A 12,905-nucleotide genomic window follows, 5' to 3' on the forward strand; every position below is an offset into this window, starting at 1 on the left:
GGGTGGCAGATGGCTTGCCAAGGGAAGACACATGCTCAGAGAGGCTTACAGTGGATAATACACATGAGACGGTTACCATGGGGAACCGTGCGCATGGAGGCACCTAGCTAGCATCCAGAGCAACGCAGTGGAGCCCGCATCGTCGGTGCTGGAGGACTCGAGACTTCAAAGGAAGAACTGAGGAAATATCGCACTTATCCAGTCCGGGGAGTGGAGTGGCGAGCAAGCGAAGACACCTGAGCGGATCCAGAACTGGCCGAAACGAGTACGTGAGAGGATACCGGCTCAATTCGCAGATTATAGAATCTGGCGAAGGTGTTGGGTGTCGCCCAGCCTGCAGCTCTGCAGATGTCTGTTAGCGAGGCGCCGTGCGCTAAAGCCCAAGAGGAGGCCACACTCCGAGTGGAATGGGCCGTCACACCAAGGGGGCACGGAAGGCCTTGCTGCTGGTAAGACAAAGCAATGGCATCCACAATCCAGTGGGACAGCCGTTGCTTTGAGAGAGCCCTTCCCTTCTGGCTCCCTCCATGACAGACAAAGAGCTGGTCTGAGGTCCTGAAACACTGCGTTCTGTCGACATAGGTGCGGAGAGCACGTACCGGACAGAGCAGTGCCAAGGCTGGGTCTGCCTCCTCCGGGGGCAGCGCTTGCAGGTTCACCACCTGGTCCCGGAAGGGAGTGGTGGGAACCTTGGGCACATATCCAGGCCGGGGTCTCAGGATCACGTGAGAGTAAGCCGGCCCGAACTCCAGGCACGCTTCGTCAACGGAGAATGCGTGCAGGTCCCCCACCCTCTTGATGGAGGCCAATGCAACCAGGAGTGCTGTCTTCATGGACAGAAACTTTAACTCTACCGATTGCAAAGGCTCAAAGGGATGCCTCTGCAGAGCACTTAAAACTACCGAGAGGTCCCAAGAGGGTACGAGGGGAGGACGAGGCGGATGCAGCCTCCTCGCTCCCCTCAGGAACCTGATGACCAGGTCGTGCTTCCCTAAGGACTTACCTTCCACTGCTTCATGAGAAGCGGCAATGGCCGCGACGTAAACCTTAAGGGTGGAGGGCGACAGCCTGCGCTCCAACCCTTCTTGCAGGAAGGAAAGCACGACACTGATCGAACATCTCCGGGGGTCTTCTCCGCGAGAAGAGCACCAATTGACGAAGAGGTTCCACTTCAACGCATAAAGGTGTCTCGTGGACGACGCTCTTGCGGAAGTGATGGTTGCCGCCACCGCAGGTGGCAGCGAACTCAAACCTGCCTCGTCCCGTCCAGGAGCCACACGTGCAGCCTCCAAAGATCGGGACGAGGGTGCCACAGAGTGCCCCGTCTCTGAGAGAGTAGGTCTTGTCTCAGAGGAATAGGCCAAGGAGGTGCTGTCGCGAGGAGCATGAGATCGGAGAACCACGTCTTGGTGGGCCAGTAGGGGGCTACCAGCAAGACCTGCTCCTCGTCCTCCTTGATCTTGCACAACACCCGTGCAAGGAGGCTCACTGGGGGAAACGCATACTTGCGTGGGCCCCGTGGCCAGCTGTGCGCCAGCGCATCCGAGCCGAGAGTGCCGCGGGTCAGAGAATAAAACTGGGCGCAGTGGGACGAGTCCCGAGAGGCGAACAGGTCTATCTGTGCCTCCCCGAACTCGTCCCAAATCAGCTGGACCGACTGGGGATGGAGTCGCCATTCGCCGGAGAGGGGACGGACCCGGGACAGCTCGTCGGCTGCCCAGTTCCGGTCTCCAGGAATGTAAACTGCACGAAGGGACCTCAGGTGCTTCTGACTCCATATCAAGAGGTGGCGGGCGAGCTGCGACAACTGGCGTGAGCGTAGACCCCCCTGGTGGTTGATGTACGCTACTGCCGTAGTGTTGTCTGAGCGGACAAGCACATGCTGGCCCTTGAGCAACGCTCGGAAGCGGCGAAGGGCGAGCCGTACTGCCAACAGCTCGAGGCAATTGATGTGCATGAGGCGCTGGGCTCCTGTCCAGGAACCGGCGGCTGCATGCCCATTGCACATGGCACCCCAACCCGTGGTAGATGCATCCGTGGAGACAACGAGATGCCTGGAAACTCGCTGAATAGGGACGCCGGTCCGTAAAAAGCTGAGGTTCGACCACGGGAAGAAGGTTCGGCGGCACGCTGGAGTTACTGGAACTCGGAGCGAGCCGCGATGCCATGCCCACCTCGGGACTCGATCGCGAAGCCACAGCTGAAGCGGTCTCATATGAAGCAAACCGAGCGGCGTTGCCGCGGCCGCGGATGCCATATGCCCCAGGAGCCTCTGAAATAGTTTCAGTGGAACCGCACTCTTGCCCTCGAACTGTCGAAGACAAGTCAGCAGTGAGTGCGCGCGCTCGTTCGTGAGCTGCGCGGACATGGCGACCGAGTCTATCTCCATGCCGAGAAAAGAGATCCTCTGCACAGGGCAAAGTTTGCTCTTCTCCCGGTTGACCCGAAGGCCCAAACGGGCTAGGTGCCGGAGCACCAAGTCTCTGTGTTCGCAAAGCTGAGCTCGAGAGTGTGCTAGTATCAGCCAGTCGTCGAGATAATTCAGGATGCGAACCCCGTGTTCGCGAAGGGGAACAAGGGCTGCCTCGACAATCTTCGTGAAGACGCGAGGGGACAGAGCTAACCCGAATGGGAGAACGGCGTACTGATATGCCTGGCCCTCGAAGGCAAACCGAAGAAACGGTCTGTGTCGAGGTAAGATGGACACATGGAAGTACGCGTCCTTCAGGTCGATCGCTGCAAACCAATCCTGATACCGAACGCATTCGAAAATGCGTTTGGCCGTGAGCATTTTGAACGGTAGTCGATGGAGAGAACGGTTCAAAATGCGCAGGTCCAGGATCGGTCGTAACCCACCGGTCTTCTTGGGGACAATGAAGTAGGGGCTGTAAAACCCGGACTTCACCTCGGCTGGAGGGACCGTCTCGATTGCACCCTTCGCCAGCAGGGTCGCAATCTCCGCTCTCAGGACTGGGGCATTGCCACCAACTATCGTGGAGCGAACTCCCCTGAAGCGGGGAGGAGACCGTGCGAACTGAATCGCGTAGCCGAATCTGATCGTTCTGATGACCCAGCGGGAAATCCCGGGAAGCGCTAGCCAGGCTTCCAGGAAATGAGCCAACGGGGTCATGCGAACCACAGACGTCCCCCCGGAGGGGCAGCGGTGCGGGTCGACTGGCACGCGTGCAGGAGTTACCCCGCTCGGGTGCGTCGAAGCCCGCTCCCCGACAGAAGGGACCAGGGAAAGCGGAGCGTTCCACGGGGGTCTGTTCTGCCGGGGGTCTGGCGACAGAGGGGGAAGGGATTGGTGTAGCCCTGGGACGACACACGCACCCTTCCGCGCCCTCAGAGACAGAGAGGAGTGTGTGGGCTGACGCACGGAGGCATCGAGCGCACCCACTCCAGTCTGTGAGCTCAGTGAGGATGTCAAGTCTTTCTTTAACCAGTTCAGGGTGCTGCCCACCCGTGGGTGAGCAGCGGGGAGCTGAGAACAAAAGATTCTCCCCCGGCCCTCCACCGGGGGAAGGAGGGGGCCTGCTACCGCCTCCTGTGAAAGACTCGAGATCGTCACTGAGCGGCCCGTGTCAGGATCTTCGCTTGGCCTGGCGTTTAGCGGGGCGAGCGGCCTGAGGGGGCTGGGACGCTGGCCTGCGGCCTCCTCGACGCCGGGGCCCGGGTGAAGGCTGCTGCTGGGGCCGGGCGGGAGGGAGGGGAGCCGCAGGGGGGCGTCCTCGGCGGCGAGCAGCGGGAGGCACCTGCGCCGACGACTGGGTGGAGGCAGCAGCTGGTCGTCGGGGCAGGATGTGTTTAATGGCCTCCGTCTGCTTCTGGGCGGTGGAGAACTGCTGGGCGAAGTCCTCGACCGCACCGCCGAAAAGGCCAACCTGGGAGAGCGGAGCGTCGAGCAGACGAGTCCGCTCAGCGCTCCGCGTGTCTGCCAGGTTGAGCCAGAGATGTCGCTCCTGAACCACCGAAGTGGCCATCACCTGACCGACGGCGCGAGCGGCCACTTTCGTTGCCCGGAGAGCAAGGTCAGTGGCGGACCGCAAATCTTTAAATGCCGTCGAGTCAGTCCCGCCCTCGTGCATGTCTCTGAGCATCTTCGCTTGGAAGACCTGCAAAGTGCTCATGGCATGCAAAGCGGAGGCCGCCTGTCCCGCCGCTCTATAGGCTCGCGCCGCCATAGCAGACGAGAACCCACAGGCTTTGGATGGGTGCTTAGGAGGACCGCGGGTGGAGGCGCTCTGTGGACACAGCTGCATCGCAACAGAGCGCTCCACCGGGGGCATCCCAGTGTACCCACGGGCGGCCCCACCGTCGAGGGGGGGAAAGGCGGGGGAGAGATCGCGCTCTCGAGTGGACAAAGGAGCCCCCCAAGAGCGCGATAACTCCGCATGCAGCTCGGGGAAAAAAGGTATTGGAGTTGGCCGTGGCCTTGCGGCGGCAGCTTTGTCCAGATACCAATTATCCATCCGCGAGAGATCGGGGCAGGATGGAGGTTTCCATTCTAGCCCGATACTCCCAGCGGCTCGAGACAGCATGGCCGTCAGCTCGGGATCTGACACGGGCAACGCTGGCACTCCCGAAGGGGGCAACGCAGCCGCATCTTCCTCTCCCGAGGACTCAAGCCCGCCTAGTGATGCTGTGATAGACATCACATCATCATCTGGAGCGCTGCTCGAAGCAGCCGGTGCCGCCGAAGAGACAACCGACCGAGTCGCGCTAGCGCTCGCTGGCTCACGCACTGAGGCGGGAGGTGTGGCCCGAGGAATCGTCGGGGCTTTATCCCACACCGTCACCGTTAGATCGCCGGGTCCCCGGGTCGACGGGCCCCCTTCCGTGAAGGAAGCCGATCGAGTAGGGGGGACCGGGGCTCTCACTCTAGTGAGATCATTGAGCCTCGACCTCAGTGTGGAGATGGTCATGCTCCCACAGAAGGAACATGAGTCATCCACGAACGCTGCTGCTGCATGCTGAATGCCCAGGCATACAAAGCAGCGTTCGTGACCATCAGATGATGACAGAAATCTACCACATCCAGAAGGGCACGGGCGAACCATCTTTAAAAAGACGTGCCGCGTGCAGCTCTTTCACTTTCACTTTTATGAGAAAGGAGAAATTCACTCTTTCAGCGCTGAAGCTGCCAGGGAGAAGTGCAAAGTCTGGCAGACCACTGCTCAGATCGCAGGCAATGCAAAATCTCGCTGGGTACCGCCGTCACACCAACACTGAAGAGGACGCTCGTTCTCGAAGAGTCTTGAATCAGCTTTTAGGAGTGAAGAGGTTCTCTTGGCTCCGAAGCGAAAACATACTGCGGTTGCGTTCACTTCCTCCTTTTATACTCACGGAGTAGGGCGGAGTACGCTATGCAAATTTCCGCAGCCCCAAGGCATTGCATGCCATTGGCTCGTGTTTTAATACTCGAAGAGGATTGGCTTTCTATGCGAAATCCCCCAATCTCCGTCACTTCTGACGTAACTCGAAGTGACTACGAAAGGGAACTATGTTCACATAAACCCATTATAATGTGTTTTTTCTTAAATGTCTTACACAGCAAATATTATTTACAGAAATCAATGTGTTATTTTTCCCCAGCCTGAAAAAAAGTGAAATAGTGATGCAATAGGCAACTTATGTTCCTGCCAGAGGTCTAGTTATTCATAAGGGCTTTTCTTCCATTGCTCTGCCCTGTTTTCCATCTGCATGACTCGAGGAACGGCACGGCTCATTACGCAATAATTACTGCGGACTAAATGGCAAGCTGCAGCTCTCTTCTGTCATTTTTATTGTGCGTATGTGCATAAGAGACCGAGAGAGAGATATAAATGCTTCCCTGCAGGTTCTGCAGCTCCAGTGTCTGTCACATACCGGTTTGATTTGCAGGAGTTGTGACAACTTTGAGATTGAGATAATCGAATAGCTCTCAACAAATGTGAGATGTGTGACGCTGTTGAATGTGAGACATTTGACAGTGTGCTGCTAAAGTGGCAGCTCTGAGTGGGCAGTGTCTTGTAGTACGGCTGGGCGGTATAGCGACTTTGTACAGTAAATCTATATGTTTTTATAAACGGTAAAGGATGAGGCATTACCGTTTATATCGATATACAGTAGTTTGATATTAGTACACAGGATTAGTTGCTGTGTGGAAAGTGCATAATTCAGTTCTGCCTATTGAGACATGTTTTATAATAAGTGTTTCAGAATAACTTGTACGATATAGTTAGCGTGTATAGTTTAGCACGGCTTGCCTTGTCAGATACGGTTTAATGCATTCGAGAGGTGGTATTTTCCTCACTGCATAACTTCCGTTTCACAGGAAGATTCTCCATCCGTAAATGTTAGAAAGTCATGCAAATATCTCCGTTTTGCTGTCAGGAGTGGATGAGCCTTATGTAAGCGAGTTTCCTCTAAACTTCACACACTTCAGTGAATGAGCGCCACTGCGCACATGCGTGCCATATGGACAAAACTGCAATGGAGTTGGAGCGCCATAAATCTGACTAAATATAGCTACATTTTGGCAAAATATTTGTTGATGGACATTAAATGTGTCATTTGTAGGATTTTAAACGTACAAGTATGTTTTTGGGATAGCAGCGTCTGTAAAGTGATTATTGTAATGGCTAATATAAGTACCAAGCTCAAATGAGTAAATGTGTTCCTCTTCTTCTATTGTTCGATTTTGTTTTCGATTTAATTTTTAATTTAGTGATCCTAAATTAAAACACAATATTTTTGTTGTTAGTAATGTTGTTAAATATAATGTAATGTTATTTTAACCCTTTTTTTGCACAAAACACTGCCTAGATGGTTGCATTCACTATATTTGTTTTCATAGCCTTGAATATGAACGCTGTTTGTCGAACTTTGGGCAGGATGGTTTTTTTTTTTTCTTAAATAAGTACAGATAACTTTTTCTCCAAATAGAAAAAGAATAAAATACATTTAGCCATTTAGCCAAAAATACTGAGCCATATCACCCTATCTTGTTGCAGTCCTTTTTATGCCGTTCTCATGTTTTCTTGCTCTCTGTTTTTTTTTTACCATCCATTCAACCTTTATAATTGTTGCCCACCCGTCATTATCGTCAAATAACAATATTTGTCTTAAACATGTGATCGCAGACTGGCCTATCATGCTTTAGACTTAATTCAGGGCAGATTAGTTTAGTTTAGGGTCCAATTATCACTATTAACTATGACTTGTTCCTTAATAAACTCCTAGTTACTGCTTATTAATAATTAGGAAGGTGGTAGTTAAGTTTAGGTACTGGGATGTAGAATATGATCATGCAGAATAAGGCATTAATATGTGCTTTATAAGTACTAATAATATCCTACTAAAAAGCAAACAAGTTAATAGTGAGAATTTTTTTAGCATGGGCGTAGGGGTGCAAATCTTTGGCTTGTTTCTAGATTTAAGGCCATTGCACACCGAGTCCGAAATTCGCATCCGAAATTTTCACACGTTAAAAAAAAAATTCGACCTCACGTTATGTCAGTCACGCTTGCACACCGCCTCCGAAACTTTCGTCCGTCATAAAAATCATTGCACATATGCGCCGTGCTTTCAGTTTCGGTTTTCAATTCGATCAAGTGTTTATGTTCTCTTCTCTATATTGGATTATGAAATTAATAAACCTCCCCTTTCAATCAGATTGAAATTTAGGATCGAATAAGGTGTGATTGACCAGCCTATTCGATAACTAATGTATTATTTGGGCACAATATACACAATAACAGCCTAGCTGTTCTGTCTGCCCAGCGCTTCCAACGGGCCGCGCGCGGGTGTGTGTTTGTCCGTGTGTGTGTGTGTGTCCATACCTGGTCCATTTCAGACACACTGCCAGTCTCCGTTCAGAATCGATTGGTTCACGGAAATTGGTGGTCTTGTTTTTAATATGTGGCTCCAGAATCGCTAGCAAAGCATCGAACTTTCCCACTGACATTCTGAGGTAAATTTTGAATCGCTCAGGACAAATTCGCAACTCCTTGATAAGGAACTCGACTTCCTCTCGGCGCAATTTCAGGATTGGATGGACGTAATATTTTCTCTTTCTTCCATTTTCAATAAGAGAGAGGGCAAAAATCATCCTCACTGCTTGACGAATCCATTTGGTATTTTTGCGTTTTTTCCCGCAAAGGTTTAAGAAATACGCAACGGACTCGGTGTGCAAGGTTTCTATGCGTGACGAATTTTTAAGCTGACGAACACGAAAATACGCATACGAATATTTCGTGCTCGGTGTGCAATGGCCTTTAGTGTAAAGGTTCTGCATGAGAGCTTTACTTTAGTATGTGTTCTGATTGGCCAATAGAAATAAAATACTGGGGTGTATCTGAGGCAACGTAAATGAAATTTTGCAATTCAGAGGACACGTACTGTAATACATGTTCATGATGGGTGGTTTTGAAAAATAAAGTACAAAATGTATGATTTTTTTGAGCATCATTGATTAGAGTAATTTTGCATATTCACTTAAAGGTACAATATGCAGGATTTTTGCAGTAAAATATCCAAAAACCACTAGGCCAATGTTATATAATTTGTTTTGTTGATTACTTACAATATCCCAAATGTTTACAACTATTAGTAAACCCTGAGAAAATTGCGATTTTTAACCAAGGAAACGGGGCGTGTGAGCAGGGGTGAGGAGTCGCCAGTCAATGACGTCGTATCTGCGTTACCCCCGGTTTCCGCCAGGTTTGACCTCGTACTGCAACAGTAACCATGGCGACAGATGTGGGCAACTGGGTCGGTTATGTCCTTTATGCGTGCTCAACAGCGTGAGCGTCCCTAGCAGGGTTTTATTCAAACATTATGGACCATGGCAAGCAGACTTTGAGACAAAAAGAGGACTAAAACGAAGATCAACATCTTTCGGGATGCCGAGAGCTCCACGTCCACGACTAACTTCGACTTGACAGAGACGCGAGTGTTGCATGTTACTTGAGCAAACAGGTGAGCAAATTAATGTGAATGTTGAATGTTGTTAGTTAGGTTGTTTGTTGGCTTTATGAGACTAACTAAGCTAGAGGAAAACTAATCAATGTTTTAGTAGTTCAACATGATGAAAAGTTAAAATATGATCGGTATGTTATTCTCTAATGTTAATCTAGCTTAGTTAGTCTCATAAAGCCACCAAACAACCTAACTAACAACATTCAACACACAAATGCAGTTTAGTGTGATAGTGAAACTGTTAGAGCACGTGAAACTGCACTGCGTTACCTCGAGTTTAATTCCTCTAATAAACTGACCTGTGAGTAATTCAGCATGTAGTTCGGTAGAATTAAATATCCTTATTCCTTTATATCCGCGGGACTCGCGTTGCGTGTGGCTCTGGTATACGTCTAGCAATCGCGCCCTGCTTCACACCACAGTCATGTTAAAAACATCAGTGTAATCACTCATCCATAAAAGATCCATCAGCTTGACGACAAGATCCATAATTCAGCTTAATGCATAATATACGTCATTAATATACGTCTTTGTTATTGTAAGAGGTTAGCGACCCCTGGTGGCGAACCAATCTTGCATATTGTACCTTTAATAATTTGACAAACGAAATAGTGACTAGACAAATCTGAGAATACTTGACGTAACGAGTGCCGGCAGTCGTGCACCGGTACAAATGGCACACTCAGTCTCACAGGTGTCACTCATCCAATTCAAACGCTCACCAGAGTTACAGTACTGTATGTCCCCTGTGGTGAAAGTAATAACAGTTTAGCTTGCAATTATCTCAATGGCTCAGAGATGCTTAATTATTACTGATTTGCATCACGCTAAACACAATCCTAAAGAGAGTCGTATCGGGTCCTAATAGGACTGGAGCAGTTTTGGTGCCACTAATGGACATTTCTCTGCTGTTCAGAAATTTGGGGTTTGAGGTTTTTGTAATGCTTCTTTAATGAGTCTCTTCTGCTCACCAAGGCTGCGTTCATTGCATCAAAAATACATTATTACTAAATCAAAAGGAAGGAACAGCATTTATTTGGAATATACATCTAGAAATAGAAACCTTTTTGTAACAAGAAATTGATAGAAATCTTGATAGACGTCTTTACTGTCACTTTTTATCAATTGAATGCATCGTTGCTGAATAAAAGAATAAAAGGTCTTTAAAAAAAAAGGTCTTCTTTGACTCTATGGAGTTGACTTTAATGACTTTTATTTTTGGTCCAATGTACAAATTTTTAAACATCAACGAAAATACATTTATATCTAATGCATTACACATTTGAATTCATTTGGTACAGTTGAGAAATGTATACCACTATATCATTGCCCACCTCTGTAGTTTCAGCCGGTATATTGCCAACCCCTAATACATAAGAGTGGTCAAATAAATGATTAGCCATCAGTATCTGCCTCAAGTTTCATAATGGGTGCACCCCCACCATTTATCATTGTCTTCTGACTCTGATTATGTAGTTTCATGCTTTTATATGCATACTAGACTAGTGCAAATTTGATTTGATTAGATCAATATGTAAGCCATCCTGTGCATTCATCAGCAGAAAACCTGCTGGCAGCAGGCCATCGTCTTCCTCCATTCCTCCTCTCATCACTCTCAGAGCTTTTCCTCTGGCATTGCATAAGATCTCCGAATCACACACTCCCACTTCAGACTGCTGGCCTGGTACAGGATGATGAGGTTCATGGCCTGCAGCTATTCTGGAAATCCTGCTGTCATTCGCCAGCATAAAGCATTGTTGAAAGAATTCAGCAGGGTTAAAGATATGGCACACACGTTTCATGCATGCACATAATAGCTGTTTGTTTGAGATCTCCTCTGCAATTAGATTCCAGCTATTGTGCCGTTTGTGTTTGTTGACATGTGAAACGGGATGTTATAATGTTCTGGTGGAGCTGCTGCAGTGCTGCTCTCCGTGGATCCCGTTTAATATAGATTCATTGAAGCTGTCATCCGTGCCCCAGATTTTAGTCCTGCGTTTTTATTCCGTCCCCTACGCTGCTCAAAAATGGATCAATCCCCCATCCTCTCCTCGTTACTGTGCCGTCCCCCTTGATGGACAGGGTCTGTTTAGCAAAAAACACTGCCGGATGTAATGCCTCTTCTGTGTGATTTTAAAATGACAAATTAGCCTGATGCATGTTACAGAACATTTGCTAACTGAATATTTGTTTTGTTTTTCCTTGCGAATAGTGAAATGTACTTGTGGTATTTGATATAAGAGAATGTAAAATTAATGATTATATTATTATATATTTCCCTTTTAAGGCCTATGTTTAGCCTGAAATTGATCGTTGAGAGAGAAAAAGCAATAGCCATTTGTTGTGAATATTTAAAACTGATTGTTAATCAAGGCATGTTTTTGATGAAACTAATTTATATGTACCAAAATAATAATAACATAGTAACATATATTTAGATATTTCCATTTACACTTTTAATACATTTAATACATTTTAATATGTGAAAAAAGCCACATGGGGATAGGCCTGTCGCGATAGTCGATAAATCAATTAATCACGTTTTTATATTAAATTAACAGTGGTTTGTGTGTTAATGCTTTAATAACAAATAGTTCTTCATGGGGTACGGTCAGGTTTTGTTTACATCCATTTTATTTATTGTTTTTGGTATTTATTCAAGTGCATTTTTTGTTAAGAGACTGAGAGTCCATTGCTTTTATTGTTTTGTTCATTTATTCTGGATATTTAAAATGTTTTCCATTTTCAGTGTTAAATGGTCTTTAGAAATAAAAGTTTATAGATCTTTGAAAAGGTGTACATGCTATGCCATTATCATTAAATTTAGATGTAAATGGTCTCTGAACGACAATATTATCGTTTATCGCAATAATTTCTTGGACGATTTATTGTCCAGCAAACCTTGTTATCGTGACAGGCCTACCTTGGGACTTTATGATGCAATTTAATCACTGAATCAAAGTTTTATATGCAAGTCAAGAACAGATATTTATCAAAAGTTTTTCCATTGTTACAAAGTTCTGTTTCAAATAAATGCTGTCCTTTAGAATTATTCTATTAATGAACTTTCCGTTCATCAAGAAATCCAGAAAAATCTACAATAATATTAAGCTGCACAATAGTTTTCAACAATAGTAATAAGAAATGTTTCTTAATGAACCATATCAGCACATCAGAATTTCTGAAGGATCATGCGACACTGAAGACTGGAGTAATGATCACAGGAATAAATTACATTTTAAAATATATTATCATATATTATATTACCCATTCCTAGTACTTGGTCATCTGATTCCAGTTAAGCCATTATGGTCTTATAATTGCAGCAGTGTAATGCCTTGGCAGAACAGTGTTACTTTCTATAAGCTCATGCAAGGACACACAGTTCACAGCACTTGGACAGACACGAGGTTCATGGGCAAGGTGAGAGGAGGGTGTAAATGAGACTCTGCTGGACCAGAGAGCCTCTGCTTAAATGGTGTGTTGGTGTGAAACAGCACAGTAAGAGGTATTAGAAATCTTCCCTGCGAGGTTTGCAGGTTGGTTTGATTGACAGTTGTGCCGGACAGGTGTCACTCAGCCTGTTTTGTTTATTGTGTCTTCTATTCCAGATGCCCCGCCCTTGGATCGAGAAGAACTGTTTGTCCAGAAACTGCGGCAGTGCTGTGTGCTTTTTGACTTTGTGACTGATCCACTAAGTGATCTCAAGTACAAGGAGGTGAAGAGAGCCGGCCTTAATGAAATGGTGGAGTACATCACACACAACCGTGAGGTGGTCACAGAGTCCATCTACCCCGAAGCTGTCATCATGGTGAGAGGGCACAAATATCCCTATGCAGACATACATCAATGAATCCCATTTAGGGGCTGCGATTATGCCAAAAAAATAAATAATTCATATAATCAATTCTATCAGCGTTACTTTGGTCAGTATTATAATCATG

At 47.3% G+C, this 12,905-nt stretch overlaps 1 protein-coding gene across 2 annotated transcripts in view; it reads left to right on the forward strand.

The window, feature by feature from the left end:
- The window catches only part of ppp2r5d (protein phosphatase 2, regulatory subunit B', delta), a 69,311-nt gene that overhangs the window by 26,807 nt on the left and 29,599 nt on the right, over positions 1-12,905 (forward strand). For both annotated transcript variants that reach the window (XM_089117298.1, XM_039690564.2), the window contains exon 4: positions 12,573-12,772. In XM_089117298.1, coding sequence (XP_088973424.1) covers positions 12,573-12,772 — 200 coding nt within the window. The remainder of the gene's footprint in view (positions 1-12,572; positions 12,773-12,905) is intronic.

Source organism: Pimephales promelas, chromosome 11 (assembly GCF_988280905.1).
Source record: "Pimephales promelas chromosome 11, fPimPro1.hap1.1, whole genome shotgun sequence".
In the NCBI taxonomy this organism is placed as follows: domain Eukaryota; kingdom Metazoa; phylum Chordata; class Actinopteri; order Cypriniformes; family Leuciscidae; genus Pimephales; species Pimephales promelas.